General features: G+C 46.6%; 1 protein-coding gene across 1 annotated transcript; it reads right to left on the reverse strand.

The window, feature by feature from the left end:
• Nucleotides 1–400: 400 nt before the first annotated feature.
• On the reverse strand, nt 401–19645 carry LOC116449493. Its single transcript, XM_032121099.1, has 12 exons — nt 18052–19645; nt 15630–15698; nt 15027–15109; nt 10794–10906; nt 8952–9091; nt 7343–7623; nt 6954–7038; nt 3208–3330; nt 1680–1766; nt 1499–1602; nt 897–959; nt 401–552 (listed from the first exon to the last, which is right to left on the reverse strand). Exons 6-12 carry the CDS (start codon nt 7500–7502, stop codon nt 401–403), a joined length of 774 nt encoding a protein of 257 aa, XP_031976990.1. The 5' UTR covers nt 7503–7623; nt 8952–9091; nt 10794–10906; nt 15027–15109; nt 15630–15698; nt 18052–19645.
• Nucleotides 19646–20592: the final 947 nt, after the last annotated feature.

Below are 20592 nucleotides of genomic sequence, written 5' to 3' on the forward strand. Positions count from 1 at the left end.
GACAAGTGACACAACATGCACCGGGACTGCTCTGCCCTGTGCACCTCGGCATTGTGATCAAATGTGAGACTTTATGTGGCCTAAGGGGCCGCTTCTTGGGTATCCCCATCTCCAGAGCTGATTCAAAAATCCCTCCCAGCAAGCCCCGACTCGATACCCCGCTTTCATCCCCTTGACTTATCTCTCAGATGTCCTGGGATGTGAATCCGCCTGGGGTGCAAAAGAAGGCCACCTCACCATCCGGGAAGCTCCAGCCGTTGTTGGGCTGTTTTCTCTTTAGTCGGCTACAATTAAAAAAAAACCAAACATCACTACAGGAACTTAGTGGCGCATCGGCCAAACCCCGACAATTCTGCCACTCACCATCTCCTAAGAAGGCCGAGGTCCTAGGGCCGCAGGCTCAGAGGCTGACGCCGTCGTCGCGGGGTATACCTGGGTTAAGAGGAGACGAGGTGAAGCAGCACTGCCGAAACTTGAGCAGACCCTCGCTTCTCCTCCCTCCCTGCCTCGCCGCAACTCCTCCGTCATTGCCAAAGGCTACCCGGATGGTACCTTCGAATGGAAAATGTAAATGCTTTATTGCAGAGTCCTGTAATACTTCCAGAGGGCTCATGAGGGCAGCGAGCCGGGACTGTCCACTGGTTGGCGAGGAGGTTCAGCATAATACAAGTGGACTGCCTAAAACACACAAATGACAATGGATGCTGAAAGCTTAGAGTACCAGAACTTGGCACCCAAGCAATAACAACTTTTTCTTTCCACCAGTCACCGCTTACCTCGCTCACTTCACCTTGACTGCTGCTATCTGGCTTTACCTCCTCAAAACAAAGACAAGGAACAATGATGTAACACAGCCACCATTTACACTTGCCCTGCAAACACAAACAGTGACTGACCTTCCTGTGGGAACACCCTCATCCAGTATGGGGCTCTCTGCCACGGATTTAACCTGTCTGCATCTGAAAGAAAGTGATGACAAAAGTCAAAGTGCTGCATGAGAACTTAATGGCTCCAGCCATCTTGTGTCAATCTAGGAATACCATCTAGAGGCCAAACTACACCCTACACTACAAATTTCAAGTCCCCGGGCCCTGTCCTATCACACTCATATACCAGACTGTGCACAGGGCAGAGCAGCTCCAGGCCAAACACATGCAGGTACCCGTGACACAGGTGATGACAAAAGAGGGGATGCGATGAAGAGAGAAAACTCTTGGTGAAAAGAATGACTGCAAGCACATCGAAGGGCTAAGGCGAAAGACCTGTGACACAAGATGCCCAAAAGACAGAGAACACACGATAGACAAGTGACAACACGCACCAGGACTGCTCTGCCCTGTGCACCTTGGCATTGTGATCAAATGTGAGACTTTATGTGGCCTAAGGGGCCCCTTCTTGGGTATCCCCATCTCCAGAGGTGACTCAAAAACCCCTCCCAGCGAGTCCTGACTCGATACCCCGCTTTCATTCCCTCCGTGGGTCATAGCCCTCAACTTATCTCTTGGACATCTGGGGACGTGAATCTGCCTTGGGCACAAAAGAAGGCTGCCTCTCGCTGTCCGGGAAGTTCCTGCTGTCACCGGGCTGTTGTCTCTTAGTTGGCTACAATAAAGAAAACCAAACATCAGGACACGAACTTAGTGGCATGTCGGCCAAAACCCAACAATTCTGCCACTCACCATCTCCTAAGAGGGCTGACCCACCTCGTTGCCGTGCTCCTCTGGCCTTCGCCATTTGTATTGGGTTTACATCCTATCCCTCTGCCTCTGCAAAAAAATTATTCATCAATGTCACTCCGACACACAGGGAAAGCTTAACCTTTCCTAAGTTCTCATGTGTCAAAGCGAACTGCCTAGGATATGACAACAGCGTGCATTAAGACGAAGGGCTAGAAAACTGCGAGACGCTGCCATACTGCCCCCCCTGAACCCCGCACAGACCGGCCACGGTTGCTCGGTCCGAGGTGTGACTCAGGTAGCGAAGCAAACCTAAAGCTTACCTGTAAAGTCTTCTTTCTATTCCTCCTACCCCCCACTCCATTCCACAGGGCAGAGCAGTTCCAGGCTAAACACAAACAACACATTATGCTACAAACAGCGTGACACAAGAATGATTAAAACAGCTCTCGGGGAGAAGAATGACAGCGAGGATTGAGACAACGCCAAAAGAGATGACCAATGGCGTGTCTAAGGAGCAGAAGACAAGACTGTAACAGAGTGACCTGTTATAAGAACTGTCGGTCTCGATGATAAAGACAGCTGCGAGACAATGTTCAGAACACTCCTCATATCCTTACAAGCCCCAGGAAATTACAACTCACAGCTGGAAAGGATGGACGGCAATACAGCCAGGAACAAGGACTCAAAAGATATCCGACTCGACGCTTCCGAGATGCGATTCCGAGACATGGCTGAGCCCCCCGGTAAAAGAACGAACGATATCAGCATCGTGCCGAGAGGCGATAAGGTCCTCGAGGGGAAAAGGCAGAGATAGCTGATCCAAGGGATCCCAAAGACACTCTAGACAACACAACACACTAGACAGCACGACACAGGCTGGAGCTGCTCTGCACTGCGCACCCTACAGTTGCAATCAAAAGTAGAGCTGCTCCCTTTAGGTGTCCTCAGAGGCCCCTTAGAGGGCATCCCTTACCCCTGCACTAATTATTAAATCTCTCCCAGGAATTTCCAACTCACTACTCTGCTATCATCCCATCTCCAGGTCACAGCCCCCGACTTATCTTTCGGATGACTGGTGACATGAATCCACAGTGGATGTGAAATGAGTCCTCCTCAGCTGTCTCAGAAGGCCCCATGATAGCCAGGTTAGCCTCTTAGCCAGCAAGATAAAGAAAACCAAAATCAATGCGCAAGTTTAGGGGCGTATAGGCCAAATCCTACTCACCATCTCCTAAGTGCATCCAGGTCGTCAAGTCTCCGGATTTGTCTCAAGTCAAAAGCTGTGGCCATTATTTCAATGGACACCTAGGTTAGCGAGGGACAAAGTTACACTGTGCTTCTGTGAGTGTGGTGGATGCATTCGTGTGCTTTAAGATACGTAAATACATCTACTATGCTTGAGGAAAAGCCTTAGGGGGCCCCTAATGGACAGCTTTTCCCACCATGCAGCCTTCAAAACTCCTCCCGGCACTTCCTAAACCAGTTACCCTGCTCACAGTCTCTCTCCCAGTCATAATCCACAACTTACCTATCGGAAGCCTCAATTTCAGATGTCATCTTCGACACAGGGCAAGTCCCTTTTGTGATACAATGAGCACACTGAAAAAATTTGAAGTTCTGTACTTGACACAACCCAGAAGTTACGATGCTCCTAAAAAAAAAAAAAAGAGAACAAAAACTGAATTTAAAAAAGCACCTCACTCCCCTGAACACTCAGCCCAAAATCATGAGCTTAAATACTCCCTGTGTTCAATGCTATCTTCTTCATCATGTCTTCAAAGCCTCTGTTGCTTTAGAGGCTGAAGAAAAAGCTGAGATAAGCTGAAACATCCCCTTCATTGAAATAAGACAAAAGCTCTTATCCCAATCAATGCCAGAGAGGAAATAAACCCCTTTGGCAAAGGCTGGGGTTAATATACCCCTGGCCAGGCCTGCCTCTCGTTCCCACAATGCCCTGGAAAAGGGAGGAGGTAATTACCACAAGGTATAAAAGCTCTCAAAGCAGCTGTACCTGCTTGGCTCGTCTGACTGAAATTCAGTGTAAGTAAAGGGCTGGAGTAAAGGGCTGGATAGAGGAAAAAAAAAAACTTGTCAGGAAAATGATACCTTCTTTTTTACTACAGCTACATTGAGTGAAAGGGCAGAGACTGGGTAAGAAATAAAACTTCATGTTTTGGCAGCATAGATAGATAAGTGGGATAATTAGTTGCTAATTTGTATAGTTACACCTTAGTAATTACTAAGTAGTACTCCACGTATGACTAAGTAGGATGGAGAAGAATAGCAATTATATGAATGGTGTAACTCTCATTGGGACCTCTAACTAGGGCTATATACATTACAAAGCAAAATTAACAGACTCCCGGGCAGTGTTAGGGCTACGCATGTGCCGGGCTTGCGTCCATATGAGATATTTCATACCAGGACACGGGTAGAAGTGCCCTGAAATGCAGATTTAAGGCCTTAAAAAGCTGAAAAAAAGGAGAGCTTCCTTCAACTGAACCCCTTAAAGGGAGGAAACAGGGTGTTTACCTCCACTTAAGCTGATACAATAGCAAATAAATGGCTTCTCCCCTTTAATTTAATCCCCTAAGCTATTAGGAAAAGATGGGGTTTCCTCACTTTAAATATCTCAAATGATGGAAAAAGGGGGATTTTTCCCTCAGTTTAAACCCTTAAAAAAGGTTAACCCTAATTGGGCTTCCCCCTCAGTTTAAACATTAGGATGGTGAAAATGCGGGAGTTACCCTTAATTCAAACCCATAAAATAGCACTGTTGAGGTCTTCCCCTTCCATTTAAACTGGAAAATAATGGAAAATGGGGATTCCCTGCCAGCTGATACCCTTAACAGCATAGAAAAGGCAGGGTTTCCTTCAAATGATACCATTAAAGTTGCAGGGGAATTGAATTGATTCCCCCTCAATTTGGGCACAGACAATTGCAGAAAAGGAAGTTTTTCCCCCCAATTTAAACCCTTTTTCTCCTAATAACCCCTCTCTTTTCCAGGGGCATTGTGGAGGGACTAGGGGCTCTGGGGAGGGACTGACAAGATAAAAGAGGAAAGTTGAAACTTTCCCCCTGGCACCTCACATGCTGCCCCGCCTGCTCAGCTGCCCAGGTGCCTCCGGCTGTTCCCTAGCCCCTGCTGGATGCTCCAGCTGTTGTTCCTGGAGGGACACTTGGGATGTCTCCACTGGCCTGAATGTCAGTGAAACATTGATATAGTTTATAAATACTCCCTCTGCCTGCTACTCAGTCTTTACTTGTGCATCTGCAGAGAGCAGATTTACTCCATCCTTTGATCCCGTAGCTCTCCGGCCCAAATGCTGGTTCTTGCGGACGCAATCTAAGCAGAAAACTACTACATCTGGCTGCACAATTAAAATAAATACTTGTATTGATGGTCATTGTGGGAAAGCTTTTCAGAGGAGAAAATAACCATTTTGATAGCACAGATGCCATTTTGACAATATTGCATTCTCATGGGTTTGGGAATCCTGCCTGTATAAGACATCTGAAAACTGGTATTTTGCAATTTGATATTTTGAAACTGGGTCACTTCGATATTTTGGAACTTAATATTCTGCTATTTTGAAACTGAATTAATTTGGTATTTTCAAACCTGGTATTCTGGTATTTTGAAACTGGGTAACCTCGATATTTTGGAACTTGGTAATTTGGACCTGGGTTACTCTGGTATTTCTGAACTTGTTCTGGCAATTTGAAACTGGGTTACTTCGGTACCTCTGAACTTGGTGCTCTGGTATTTTGATACTGGGTTATTTTGGTAATTTAGAACTTGGTATTCTGATATTTTAAAACCGAGATTGTGAAACCTGGTTTTCTGGTATTTTGAAATTTGGGTTTCTATTCTTTTGAAACTAGATTATTCCGGTATTTTGGAACCTATTTTTTTGTAGGCTGGTTTTTTGTTATTTTTTTTAGTATTTTGTAACAAGAGCTTTTAGTATTTTTGTAACCTCGGGGTTTGGTTTTTTTGTAATGTGTGCTTGGCAGGGACCTGGGGCATCCTAGTTGAGTCTCTTGGCTTCATTCGCCATCTTCCGCTACAATTAACCTAGCACGGGAACTGTTAAATCGCAGATTATACCATGAGACGCTTCCTGAAACAGAAATAAATTCCAGTTAAATGTCTCTTCCTACACTAACACCCGGCCCAGTTTAAACCCATACTTAGCCCAACTCTTCCTCACCTCCCATTTCCCACCACTCTGCTCAGGGCTTTGCACCTCACGCTCTTTCCTCCCTCACTGGCATCACAGCGGAACACGGCGAGGTTTTGCCTGGCACTCATGCTCTCCATGCTGATCTTACTGGGAACTCTTCTGCTTTTCACTGCACCAGCCACAACAATATTTGCTCACTAAAATAAATGCTTTCCACAATGAACTGCAGGTGTGAGGGAACAAGTGCCGCACAGCAATATTTTTCAGCCTAAGGATAAGTACTTTCTAAGGTTTGGATCCTATTCCAGTGCACCAGAACCAAACCAATCTGCTTCTGCTCTGAAAACATCAGCAACACAAAACTGAGCTACCAGCATGAAGCACCTCGCTGTTCCTACCCTGCCTGTCCCTCACATTCTGCTTTGTTGTGTCCTACGCTACCACGCTACGGGCTGCCGGGAGCAAGATTCATCCCTGAGAGCCATCACACATCCTTGAACATTCCAACCTCAATGCCAATATTGTAGGAACCTCCTGCATTCCATTCCCTAGTACAGCAACAAGACAAAGTCCTCACTCACCCTGGATCTTCAAAAAGTAGTGTACAAGGTTTAAACAAGCCTCGTGGTTTGAGGGGCACTGTCTGACCAAAAAGCCCAACTCTGCATCCAGATGAAATGAACACCACAAATAGATCAATGAACAACAGATGCACGGGACACTGTCAGCTTGGACCTTCAATTAACTCCGCCCCTGCCGCTGGATTGACACAGCAATGGAAAAACACGAGCCCAAAGATCTCATGAGAGAGCGCAAAACATACTGAACACTGCTTCTAGAAGGTGCCACATCATTATTTAAAGGTGTGGCTCAGTTAAAGAGCAATACCAACAAAGCCCACAGACAAAAAGCCTGTTCTCCAAGAACAGAGCTGTGCACTTCAATTCTCCTTTCTCCAACAATTCCCACCAGACCTAAAGCTGACACAAGAAGCGCTCGGTGCCCACAAATCTAAATCCAGACCTGGCCATCCCTACACCAGCAAGTCCAAACACACAGTCTCAGACAATTTACATTAATTCATACCTTACATTTAGGACACAGCTCCGGCTGCAGCACAAAGTCAGCGCAGACAAATGATCCCCAGGAGCCGTGGAATTTTCTGCTCCTCCTGCAATAGCGTTTATGGCTGAACAGTTCAGAAAAAGGCCTGAGCACACAGGACTGGAGAATAAAGACCAAGCAACAACCCCTGTGCTTGGAAGGGGCCTGGGGCATCCCAGTCCAGGCTATTGGCTTCTTTTCCCTTTTATCACTGCAATTAACCTGGAATGGGGACTTTTTAATCCATCCAGACAATCGACACATTTCCTGAAGCAAATCCTCCACATAAATGGGAAGTACAGAAAAGCTCGCTGCCACATTCAGAAACCCTTCAGCAAAGCACTTGGAAAAGCAAAGCTGTATGGGATTACCTGCAATGCCAGGGAATTGAAGTGAAGGTGGGAAACCAGCCCACGGCAAACAGCTGCCATTGCTTCTCACTCCAGTCACTACACAAGCGCAGCTTCCCTGGAATTTCACGCTCAGCGTCTCTTCCAAGCTCAACAGGGGAACAAACAGGTACTCCAGCATCTCCCTCCTTTGTACTTTGGGCAGCACAGACCCATCGGGAGGAATTGCAATCCAAGGGCAGATCTAAACATGGGACTTCTGCTCGCCACTCTCTCTACCTTTTCTCCAGCTTAGCCCTGGGCTAGGAAACAAAAGACAACAAACATTTAAAAAACATCCTTGAGGTGTCTTGAGGATGCCCAGGCCTGGGAGACAGGCCTTCCCACCACCCTCTTGGCCTTTTCCCAGTCTGACTAACTCTGGAAATGTGCACCCAAACCCAGGTTAGACAGGTTGGGGTGTGTTCTGCACACCAAAGACCACAGCCCCAAGCACCGGGAGCCTGAAGATGCTCTGGAGTACAATTCACAGCCTCGGTGAACCCTGCCATAGTAAAGCAAAGGGGTTTTTCCTCCTCTGAGAGAGGAAAATGCACAACAGCAAGGGCTGACCGAGCCCTTGTGGTCAACTGTGTCACTGAACAGACTCACTCTGCTATTGTAAAATACTACAAACCCTGTGGCTCTGGGGTTCAAAAGCTAGTTTTAGGTCAGCAAAAAGCTCTCCAGCTGGGACAATTCACTGAATTCACTGGTAGATCCCAAAATCTGTTTTCAAGTTTATAAAAACCTACGCAAAAAAGTTCCGAGCACACTGGAATTAAAGGTGCTTCAGGCACAGGTTCCCTGAACTCTGGGAAAACTGTCCTGAGTCTGGCTTTGGGCTGCTCCCCCTGCACACTGTGTTCTCCAGACCAACCATCCTGCCTGGGAAGACCAGGGAGAAGGGAAGGGGCATGGGAGGCCCTCTAGGAACCCCCAGCCCCACTGCCAGCAAGCAATGACGCTGTCAGTGCCTGCAGCCCTCACTCCAGTTTGTGTCAGTGGGTAATTCCTGATGTAGCACTTGGAGATATAGGTAAGGGGTGGCCCTGGCAGTGCTGGAGCAGCAGTTGGACCTGATGGTCTCAAAGGGCCTTTTCAACCTCAGGGATTCTATGGGACACCCAGTGACTGGCCCACCTGCACAGACAGGCACGGGAAGCTGTTACACACAGATTAAACTGCCATGAGCCAGAGCACTCCAGGGCATCCTCGAGAGCGTGCAGAGAGCAGGAAAAAAGACACAGTTACAGCACCAATCCTGCTCCGTGCTTTCCCACTGGGGCATGAACACCATTTCATCCTAATCTTGAGAGCTCCAAGGAAACTAACTATTGAGCTAGCAGTGAAAATGCCACTTTCCTGACACTCCTGGCCCAGAACTGCACTCCAGCAGGTTTCTGTGGGAATCTGAATTACATGTGCAGTTCAGAAGCTGCACATCCCTAAACCAATCCCTTGGGAACATGAAGCTTTCCACATGCATTTTGTACTTCAATGTGTACTTTCAGCACATTGGGACAGCTTAAATCAGAACGGGGTACTTGGTGACAGCACAGCATTAGATCAGGGACATGAGGAGACTCACCAGACAACATTCACTATGGATTCTCCATTCCCATCTTTCCAGCTGCAGCATCCTCATTTCTCAAAGTTCTGTTTCAAGGACTCCCCTCAGAAAATGGATCGCTGGTCTCAGTAGCAAGTCCCCAAGAGCATTTTTTCTCTCTGCAAACAGCAGGAATGACCAAGGACAGGTTCAGTCATAGGAAAAGCAGAGGATTGTGATGATTAGACAGCTTTCCCTGTGAGGGCACCAGTTTCTACCTGCCATCCCTGAGCAGCTCTGCCTTGGTCCCACTTGCCTGCTCCGAAACACTTCTGTGGGGTTTAACTCCTGCTCTTTGGATCTGCCCATCCCCACTGCTCCAACAGGCAGCACCGACAGCACAGCAGGGGAACACCTGAACAGGTACAGCCAGGGGCACACCAAGGCCACCAGGTCCTGCAGCACAGCTTCTTGTGCTTCAGGGCTTCTGGTTTTTGGTACAGATTCACTGGAATTTAACCTCGTAAAAGTCATCTGTCAAGACTTGACAATAACTCAGAAATTCCGGTGTGTCACTGCACCACTGCGTCACAGCTACTGTACAAGCTGTGAGAAGCAGTGAACAAACCACGACCTAACAGATAAATCAGGGCACCTATTCAACCAACAGCAGCTGCAAGAAAGGCATTGAGGCAGCACCTCACGAAACTGCATTAAAAGAAATGCCAACACCTTGAGAATCGCTTTAGTGCTAAATACCTAAAGCAAAGCCAAAAGTGATTTTCAGACACTTGGGAAAAGTCCATCCCGTTTTACCCAATCTCTGGGGCTTGTTTCCAGCCTGCTGATGTTCATTTCCCAGCTCCCACGTGGCTGCCAGCATTAGAGCTGGTTCCACACACAGACACACGAGGCTGCTGTGAGTTGCCATTTCAGCAGTTCCTGGGAACGTGAATACCACCCACATCTCCCACCTTGCTCAGCCAAGAGCCCATCCAGCACTCACCGAGAGCTGCTGGGAGCTGAAATTCTCCCTGCTCCCCCTGCCTGGGAAACCCTGCCTCCAGCTCCGGCCCCCCCTACTTCTCACCTCCTGGGACAGAGGAGCTGCATCCTTGCTGGCTGCGCCCGGCTCCGACGGCTCCGACGTTCGGGAGAGCGGCGGGAGCGCGGGAAGGGCGCGAGCAGCCCGGTCCGGTACCGCGCGCGATTCGAAGGGTCCTCGTCAGGAGCGGGGCGGTGCGACCGGCACGGAGCCGACCACGCCGCTGCCTGCCGCCGCCCGCGTGCCTCCCGCCCCACCCCGGCGCCGCTGACCCCACCACCCGTGTCCCCACACCGGGAAACGCCGCGGAAAATCGCGCTGAAAGCGCTGGGTCGCTGTCGGCGGCCGGGTCAGGTTCAAGCAGCCGAATAAATGCGTTTCTGAGGAGCGGGCGCCTTCCCCGGCGCCGTTTCGCCATTACCCAGAAGCGCATGCGCACGATGGCGCCATCTTTGGAAGGACAGGATACGCCGCAGGGCAGGTCGCCATCTTTTGTGGGGCATCACGTGACTCCCCAGAGCTCCGCCATCTTGGGTGCTGGCAGAAGCTACTTCCGGCTAAGGTGCCATCTTTTGTGTGGTATGGCAAAGGGCCCCGCTCCTCTGAAAGGCGTCTATTCCGCTGCCTGAACCTGATCCCGACTCTGACGCCGACTCTACTCTTGCACCATCTGTGTCCCCACACCGGAAAGCGCCCTGCGAGATCGTGCTGCAAGCCCGGGGCCGGGGTCGGACTCAGACACTCAGAAAGAGGAGAGAGGTCCTGCCGCGGCGCCATTTTGTCAGCCCCCAAAGCGCATGTGTACCCGGCCGCCATCTTGGGGAGGACAGCGTCACCTGCGCCCCCGAGCCGCCATCTTGAGTGTGGTATTTGCCAGCCGGCGGCTGCAGTGCGTCATTCTGATCACTCGGTGGCAGCAGCGATTTACGTCCCAGCCAAAATCTCAGTTCTACGGAGACAGGAAAAAACCTCTGAATACTCAGAGCTATTTCTATTGCCTTTACAGAGGTATTTTCTTCCATTTTTCAAGCCCTTTATTGTTTAATTTATTTATACAAAAGTTATATTTGCCTTTTTAAACCCTCTATATCTATATTTGGAATTTCTTATACTCTTAAGATCCTGCATAAGAAAAGCTACAGGTTTTTGTGTTTTTTGCAAAAACACACCCCCCAAACTTCCAAGCATTTTTGGGCTGTAACCTCCCTTTTTTGAGAGGACCCCACCTGACCCATCTCATACTCTACTCACCTTCTCCTTCACTGCATCTTCCCTCTCCCAGTGACACTGGGATGCCCCAAATGACATCATCACCCCCCAGACTCCAATTCCCTCCCTTTTTCCTCGCCACCAAAGAAGGCATAAAATGAATCAAACTACCCTGGACACCAGCTTTAATAATGCTGTTCACATACATCCATCCCCCCTCCAAAAGGGGCATCTGCTAGAAAAATAAAGGGGAGTCAGCCCCCCCCAAATCATTAAAGTCCCTCCCCGGCTCCTGTCTCGCAGGCTGGTAGCTGCCCCACAGCAAGGGGGGAGTGTGTTCCAAGGATGGTGCCTTGTCTCCCATTCAGGCTCTTTGCCCTGTCCCTCCTCTGCTACGGCGCTCCAGCCAGTGCCAGATGCCTCACCCTTTCCCTGTGACCCTGCTGCAGGGAGATCATTCTGTGAGGCTGGAGGACACAGCTGTACCACAATAGGAACCTGCACTCACAGACCCACTGCAACAGCTCTAGCCCTCGTGCCGCTACCACGTGTCTCCCTTGGTCAATACAGCAGCTGAAAGTCAAGTGGGAAAATTTGAAGAGTAAAATGAAAAGTAAATAATCCTATGGTTATCCTTCTGTTGTCTCTCACTGCTGTGGCAGGCAGAGCACCTTCAACATAGACACAAACACAGACACACACTGCACACGAACAGAAGTAACCCAGTGACATAAAAAAATCTAAGAACCATGAATACAGGACCAGAGATGTCATTGGGCCCCACAGCTGGGGCCCAGCAGGAACAGGGGCCTGATCCCCACCATGTATCATCTCACTGACAGCCTCTCATCCAGTGCAAAGGCAAGGCAAAGGTGGCTGGTAAGGGTTTATTCCGTCACGCACGTAACAAGTCCCTGCAGCAATCACTTGGGGGCCCTGACATCTCAACCCAAGTTGTACTAGTGTCACACTTGAATTTAACAGAAAACGGAATAATGCAGGCAAGTATTCCATGCAAGAAAATTAAGAACGTACAGTGTTAACATGCAGTAATTTATTAACTTCTCCTCCTGAACTGCATGTTCCCAACTACCAGGAAGAAGTAAGGATATTACCACCTTTTAGAAGAATCAGTGTCAAAATGCCACTGCCCGACTACATACTTAAATAATTTTGTAGTTCCTTTCAAATGGGCATTTATTATTGAAAAAAGTGTATTTTTTAATATTTAAAAAAGCAGGAAACACATTCTAATTACTGTCAAATTCTTCAAAATACAAAAGGAAATAATAAAAATTATTTGCCAAATCTTTTTTTTATGTCTTCTGTCCTTTTATAGGACATTGGACATAGGCACTTGGTAATATTACATGTACACCATGTCTACTCCTTATGAGTACCACACAGCTTCATAGATGTACAAAAGACTACAAGCATCCAAGTGGAAGGAAATATGCAAATATACAGCTGTTTACTAAAACTGTTCCATTTCACAAAATTGAAAACATGAGCATGTATTTGAATATGAAAGCATATGTGTCCCACTGGTTTTGTTTCCCTGGTACATTTATAAATACGACAGTATGCAGTTAACTTATAAATTGTAAAAAAAAAACCCCACCTAGATGTTATTTCCATTTAACCACGCTGTGATCTAACCGTAAAGCCGTGTGAAGTATCTTAAATTCACAGTACACAAGTAATACATCACATTATTGCATATTAAAAAAACCCCACGAGACTAGAAAGCAACTTGAAGCATTTTATGACATATCTTCCAACAAAACACAATAATTAACAAGTGATTTTACATTCATCAGGGTTTTTCAAGCATCCAAGTAAACATAGCATTAGATCAGTTCCAACCACAGTTGGAACAACAATTCTAACCCTAACCAGAATTTTTTTTTCTTCTTGCAGCAGGGACATTCTTCTTGTGGAGCTGCACAGTAATCTCAAAGTACGTGACGTTGACATGGATTCAGGATAATGCTATGATAACCTTCCTGACACACAGGACACTTCTTTGATTGAAGCTGAAACGTTACCCGTAAAAAAATTACTGCAGTCAGTAAAAACAATTTCAAAGTACACAGTTGTGCTCTAGCAAATCTATGCTTAGCTGTACCAAATAAAATTCTAAGTTAACAGCACAAAGGATCTCAAGTATGCCCGTGCATAAACAGCTACGAAAATGTGCCATTAGGTAATGAACCTAGACAAGCAATTATTTACTCCAATCCTTTGATTTTTGGTACTTCCACTGGATGTAGTCCAAGATTTCTTTTTCACATTCTACTAGTTAAGACCTCCCCAGAAACTCCTGCAAGCATATTATAGATGGGTTTTAAAAGGTAGAAATTATATACAGCTGCCAAGCGCACTGCAAGATTAGGACAAACTGAATTTGCACAGAGACCACAGATGTTTTCAGCAAGTCACAAAGGTGCTTAGGTATTAATTCGTATTAACACCAAAGAAAATAAGACATCTAGTTACCTTTGGGGCTATATGCCTATTCAGTACTAGAACAAGAAAAATAATCAGTCCTGTCCTGTCCTGTACACCCGTCGAAGAAAAGACAGAACTGAAAGACATAGATAATCTTGTTAAAAGAATGGGAAATCAGATAATGTTCTGTGCATGGCTCTGAGGCACAATTTTTAGACAAAAAAAAAGTAAAACTCTCTGAATTAGACTGGATGGCCAAAAGGGATGTATCTTCCTTGCCTCACAGTACTACCTATATGTAAGGAAGCTGCCTTTCCTTGCTATGACATGTAACACCAGCAAGGAAACTGTGGAAAAAATTAGGAAACTACAGCACTTACCAGAAGCATTTCTAATACATTTAGGAAGCACTTTCATAAGAACACAAAGAGCATATAACCAGAAATAATACTCTGCACAAGGCTTGAACTGACCAGCATCAGGGATGGATCAGGTACTCAGTGATTGTAAAGCCCATTTCCAGAACACGAGTTCTCATGTTATTACTATTTTACCACCTAGGAAATAGAGTGCGCCAGTCTTGATGTCAGGGTGTAAGTCTGCAGTAATAGTAAATCACAGAATGGTAGAATGGTTAAAGTTGGAAGGGACCTGCTATGGCAGGGACATCTTTCACTAGATCAGGCTGCTAACAGTCCATTCATCAAACCCGTATCTCTCCAATGTGGCACCAACAATCATCCACAGCTTTTCCTCGGTTTGCTAATGCAGCTACTCCACCATAGAAGGCTACTAGATTAGTCATGCACAATTTGCCCTTGGTGAAGTCATGTTTGGCCATCTTTAACTGCTTCTCTGTCTCCCAAACGTTTTCACTTGTCTTCCAGGGGGATCTGCTCCATGATCTTAGCAGGCACGAAGGTGAGGCTGACCAGGGAGCAGATCCCAAGGTCCTTGTTTTTACCCTTTTTAAAAATGTGTGTAATGTTTCCTTTTTTTCGGTCACTGGGGATTTTGCCCGAGTGCCAAGACTTTTCAAGTATCATTGAGAATGGCCTGGCAACTACATCAGCCAATTCCCTCAGGACCAAAGAATGCAACTGATTGCATCCCATGGACTGCTGCATGTTCACGTTCCTCGCGTGGTCCCAAACCTGATCTTTGTTTTCGACGGCTACTAGTACGTATTCCCCTGCACCTCCCTGTCTTGAGGTGTAGCGGCTTGAGAGATGCAGAAAGAGAGACTACCATTGAAAACTGAAGTGAAAAAATTGCTGAGTATCTCAGCCTTCTCCATGACAGTTGCCTTTACTTTTCCTGTCTTCCTTACCAGGAGAGCATGGAGGGTGTGATGTGTGCATTTTCTTTAACTTTCCTTTTCTGTTCAACACACTTGTAGAAACCCTTACCATTATTCTTTGAATCCTTTGCCAAATTACACTCCAGCTGTGTCTTGGCTTTCCTGACCTCATCTCTGCTCCAGGCAGCATCCCTGTAATGAAAGAAAAGTATACACTGAAGATAAGCATGAGGTTACAAGTAATTTGGAATTCAGCCATCCATGGGTTCCAGATCTACTGCCTATTTAAGTGCACATATTCCAGGATTTGGCACATTTCACATTCATAGAGGTGTGTTGCAAGAATGGCACGCATTTTCAAGAAAGGTCCACTACAACTGCCCTGACCTATTAAAACTGGCGTTCAAACACTGCATGGTTATAGTGCTAACATTCATAGTAAGAAGTAATGCCATAGCCAGATGACAACACAGGACATAAATCTGAAACTGCATATTAAAGAAACATCTTCCAGTTGTAAACTGAGGCATAGTATTCTTGCTAAAAAGGGATTATACAGACCTGCAGCTCTACAGTGTCTTCTATACTACACGAAAAAATTAGACACCCAGGAAATGCCAGATTTGGAATGTAGAAGTAGAGATTTGCATTTAACATTTCAAGAACTTCCAAGAAATGCCCACGGTGTACCAGGCATCTAATGTATTCTTACCTTCACTGGCTAACAAGTCTTTTTTGTGGACAGGCTCCTTCATCTTCTTTATGTGGCATCTAACAGACACTGTATGAGGAAGCAAAGAAAGCAAGAAAATCAAAATTAAATTAACAAGACCTATCTTATAGCTTTTGAAATGTACATTTCCAAATACACGTAGTTCTGTCATCACCTGTATTCTGGAGAGGCTAATAACACATGCCACATATTAAACAGTCACAAAATTGTAAACCTAAGCCTCATAACTGTATAAAGCCAACATGAAATCAGAAGCCCTGTGTTACAGGTTTCCCAAACTCCTCATTTCGTTCAAAAGCTGGAAGCTTTTGGAATGCCAGTTATAACATGAGCTGTATCAGCTGACTTTCTGGTATAACCTCCCAAGCACTGCATCAACTCAAAGAGGTGTGAATGAATGAGCCATGTGTGAAGGATTACCTGTATAAAGCATCTCACTCATACACATGCAGATAGACTGCTGAAGGGTTAAAAAGAATGGTGTTCTGAAACTCTCAGGTTCCCCAACCCTCTTTCCTTAACCCCTTCCTCAGTGTCTGGATGAGATGAAGTGGTTGTATGGTTGTGTTAATCATGACCATTCATCCTCCAGAGGCAGGGGTTGGAGTGCAAGGACAAAGGTAGTAACCACAGTCTCCTACTGACCAGCATTCAGCCTTTCAGCACTTAAGACACTGCAAATCCTCTTTTGCCAGCTCAGTATTTGAGTCAAGGGAAGGCACATAACAATCAATGTGCATTCAAAGGCATAGTCCGTCTACCTATGCTCATTATTAATTCAGCTGCTGCTATTAGTACTAGAGGTCTGTAATTTTACAATAGAACAATTATAGAATAATTCACTACAGCTGCTAAAATGTTACTGTGTGGCATAGAATGTAAGTGAAAAAATCCAGCAATGCACAGCTCTGCTATGACACCTGGTGTCAGGGCCAAAGTAAGTGACTAGGTCAAACTACAGCTCCCTTCTTTGATTTTCAGAGAAGGAATTTTTGGGGGGCTTTCTGTGAGTTGGCAGAAAGTCAGCCTAAATATCCATCTTCTCTAACTGATGGTGCAGGGACTGTCCTTCTCGGCCAAGCCACAACTAAGTCCACACTTTTTCACCCCTGGAGGTGGAAAACTGAAAAATGTGGAGCTGTCATTCATATGTTCCATTACCCTCATCTCATTCACATGTTACTGGACTCATACCTTCCATTTCTAGGACATGTTTCTTTTTCCTCAGGTTCAAACCTGTTACTTGGCCTCAGTGTCACCATATATATTGATTCTCATTTGCCCCATTTTTGTTTCGTGCTTCTTTTACTGCTCCTTTCACCAGAGGCTAAACTTCTTTTTTCTTATCACGTCTTTCCCATTACCACTGATCACCTTCAGGATCCTTAGGGTGTCATGTCCATGTGGGGCATGGGCAGTCCAAACAAAACATGCCACATACGTAAACTGGTGCATGACTTATTCCTATTTCATGAAGCTGCTAATATCAGTGGTTATTTTTCAGACCATTACTCAGGATATTGCCCTATAATTTTCTTGAACTTATTTTTAATAGTCTGCTTCATTCTTTTTATTTCTCCCGAGTGCTGTGGGTGGCAAAATATGAGCAGCCTTTGTTTAATTCCCTGCTTACTCCTGAAGGCTTGAATTACTTCACTTACCAAATCTCCTTTTTTATCTCCTGCTCTATCTTATGCTAGCCAGTGATCCATACTTACAGCGAATTTGTCGATAGGTTTTTTTTTTACACTTACAGCTGCCGTGTTTCTTTCAGTGGGGAGTAGTAAAGCCATTCCAAAAAGATGCACATGATGATGCACATGATGATAAGCAAAGACAGTTTTTGGTTTTTTTTTTTTAATTTAGAGCAGTTTATATAATCTATTTGCACTCTTTACCAAGGTCCCGAGGCTCTCTAATGCGAGAGACGGAAGCTTGGTCGCATTAGTTTGCTGATAGAATTTAAGGGGGGAAAATGAGATGTCAGAAAGCATCTCACGGCAGCACAGAGCTCTAACCCCCCGCTCGGACACCTTTCAGTAAAAACAGCCCACGGCACTGAGCGCGTCACCTGCGGTGCCCTAGCACGGCCAGGGTTTGCCCCTCGCTCGGGAGGCGCCGCGGTGGCAGCGCCCGCCGGACCACGCGCCCCGCCCGGGGCAGCCGCTCCGCCCGCCGGCCACGACCCGGCTCCAGCCGCGCGGCTCCCGAGCGAGCGCATGCACGGCCACGACGCGGGCGAGCGGCCGGGGCAGAGCCACGGCGGGGAACGGAAACCGAGCGGCCCCCGCCCGGCGCAGTGCCAGGCCCCTCCTCGCCCCCTCCTCCGCCCCGGGGGGAGGCAGCCACGGCGGACAGGGCACATCCCGAGGCCCCCGGCCACCCGCAGGGATGCACTTACTTGGTCGGGGCCCAGACATACTGCCGCCAGCCGGGGAAGAAACCGCACCGCAGGGCGGAAGCGGCCGAGGCACGGACAGAACCACCGCAGCGCACGGCGAGACCCGCTCCCACTCCCGCCCTCACGGCTGAGCTGCGCCCGTGCGCTCCACACCCGGGCGGGGCGCGGCGGCGGGGCCGGGCGGCTGCTCCCCGGCACGGAGCGAGGGACGGCGGCTTCGCTCTCCGCTGAGGCGGCAGTGTGCGCCCGCCGGTCGGCACGGCGCACGGTTGGGGTGGCCAAAAAGCGTTACCGCTGGACCTAGGGGCACAAAAGGGTGCTCGGTTCTCTGTTCCCGGCCTCCCTCGTCGCTGCTCCTGATCTTCAGCTACGAAAGAATGTGTAGCAATCAGAGCGCCAGATACTGAGAAAAAGCAGATCTGAGAGCCCTGAACAAAACAGGAAAAGGAAGACTTTTAGTCCAAGCCAAGATGCCAGCTGTAAAAAATACATCACTTTTCAGGTTTCAGTTTTGATGGGTTACCTATGTTTGTCTGAGAATCAAAAAAACCAAAAAACAACAACAACAAAAAAACCCTCCCCAACAACCAAAAACATTTTAAAATGCCAGCTAATCACTGCAAATGTTACAGCAGCAGAGGAAAAAAGAAAACAAGCAGCCGGTAGTTTTTATACACTCCTTTGTCACATCTGTGCCTAAAATAAATCACCCAAATAATGGTTTTGATTCCACATTAGTGCATACAGCAGTTTAGTGAGTTTATAGCTGATGGTTAGGCTTTATGAACACTTAGTATTTCAGTGCTACAAGGAAGGAAGTGCTGAGCACAGATGTTTGCAAACAGTGATAATAGGATAATAAATTACTGTAAAGCAAAGGCAAACTCAATGTCACAGACTTACTGCTCTTATTTATGCAGAAAAAATACCTTAATGCATTCAGTAATAAGTTGTCAAGAATGCCTGACTGGTGCTGCAATGGGCAGACATACAACCACTATGCCTGAACACTAAGGGATTGTTCTGTCATTGTTTGAGTCAGCCTGGTGGAGGTATTTCTCTTATCTAATTATTTTAGTTTTCTTTAGTTGACAGCCCCAGCTGAAGTCTGATGATAAAGAAGCATGTTTTGGAGATGGCAGAGGCTGGAGGGTGCTGAAGTAGTTGTGCTCTTTCTTGCAGGGCAAGGCAAAGCCATTCTCCTCACCACAACTCAGGGGAATTGAAAGCTGGGGAACAAGAAGAGGGTTTTAAAGAAGTGAGATGGACAGCTCCAGTAGGAGCACAGAATCTGAGCCCCTTAAGATTAGACCATGAAAATAAAATTATTGTAGATCTGTGCCTAATTCCTGCTTCTCTCTTTTTACCACCTGTTCCCGGTGTACGCTTGGTCTAGAGTATCGAAACTAGACAACCTGTTTCTGAGATAGAGCTGAATTTCACAGCACATGCTCATCCTAACTAACATCATGCTGCCTGCAGGCTTTCCACATTCTCCTTGCCAGGAAAATATCACACCTATTTTTAAGACATCAATACAAGTCAAGAACACTTGTTGATCCTCTGCTCATTCAGGCATAATTTTGGACATTCAGTATGGACCTGCTGGGGCAAGCACTGGGACAAGCATGCGTTTCAAGCAGCCTCTCTGATATGAAGCATGCCACTTCTTGCAGTCACCCTCCTGCATATTAGCTATTTTCTGCCAGATGAGAGGAGGAGTGCAAATTCTTCTGGCATTGGCTATATTATGGCACATGCCACCTGGGCACATTCCTCAGTATGTCTCTGGCAGCTGCCAGCTCTCAACAGTGCTCAAATAGCTCTCTGCCCCAGTAGGAATTTACTGATTTTCTTGTTTCTTTCCAGAAGATTGTAAGTGAACCTGATGGAGCAGAAAGTGAAAAGAACATGTTTTCGTGGGCACTGATTTGGAGCACAAAGTTTAACTTCAGCTCAAGACCCTTTTACAAAGATCTTCAAATACTGCCAAACTACAGCAGAGGCTGCAAGTGAGTGAAAAAGCTAACCAAACCTCCTTTGCCATTTAAAAGACAGAATGCTCCTAGAAGACAATTATATTTAGCAATCATGAGAAAAAATACATTAGGTGCAATCAACACAGAAAAGGTCCTCTTCTTTTTATGCTGGGTTCACTACGTTCCTGTTCCTTCTTTAAAATTGTTTTTCTACATCTGAGACAAAATACGAAAATTAAAGCAATTTTCCTGTGTCCCTCATAGACAGGAGATTGATGATGTGTTTAAACACTGATCTAGTGTACAGAAACCCTCCTTACATAACCACAGGGACATTATATATGTGTCTCACCTTCCTACCATAAGTTACTTTGAAGCCCCTCTGGATGGAAACACAAAGACAAATACAATCCCGTGCATTGTGCTGCTCAGACCCTCTCTCCTCACAGAGACAGTTCCCTGCCAAGAACAAAAAGATACAGGGTCACAAGAAACAGAACACAATGAAGGAGGGGGAGGCTCTATAGGCAATATATTCCCAGTATTGTCTGCTCCTTCAAAA

This window comes from Corvus moneduloides, chromosome 11, assembly GCF_009650955.1.
Source record: "Corvus moneduloides isolate bCorMon1 chromosome 11, bCorMon1.pri, whole genome shotgun sequence".
NCBI lineage: Eukaryota > Metazoa > Chordata > Aves > Passeriformes > Corvidae > Corvus > Corvus moneduloides.

Excerpts from the sequence above, each read along its gene's own strand:
- LOC116449493 (XM_032121099.1), bottom strand. The coding sequence starts at position 7,502 with ATGCTGGAGTACCTGTTTGTTCCCCTGTTGAGCTTGGAAGAGACGCTG. Across the intron at positions 1,603-1,679 it reads GTCAGCCCTCTTAGGAGATG|CCAACTAAGAGACAACAGCC; the intron begins GTGAGTGGCAGA and ends TCTTTATTGTAG. Across the intron at positions 553-896 it reads GAGGGTGTTCCCACAGGAAG|GTACCATCCGGGTAGCCTTT; the intron begins GTCAGTCACTGT and ends TTCCATTCGAAG.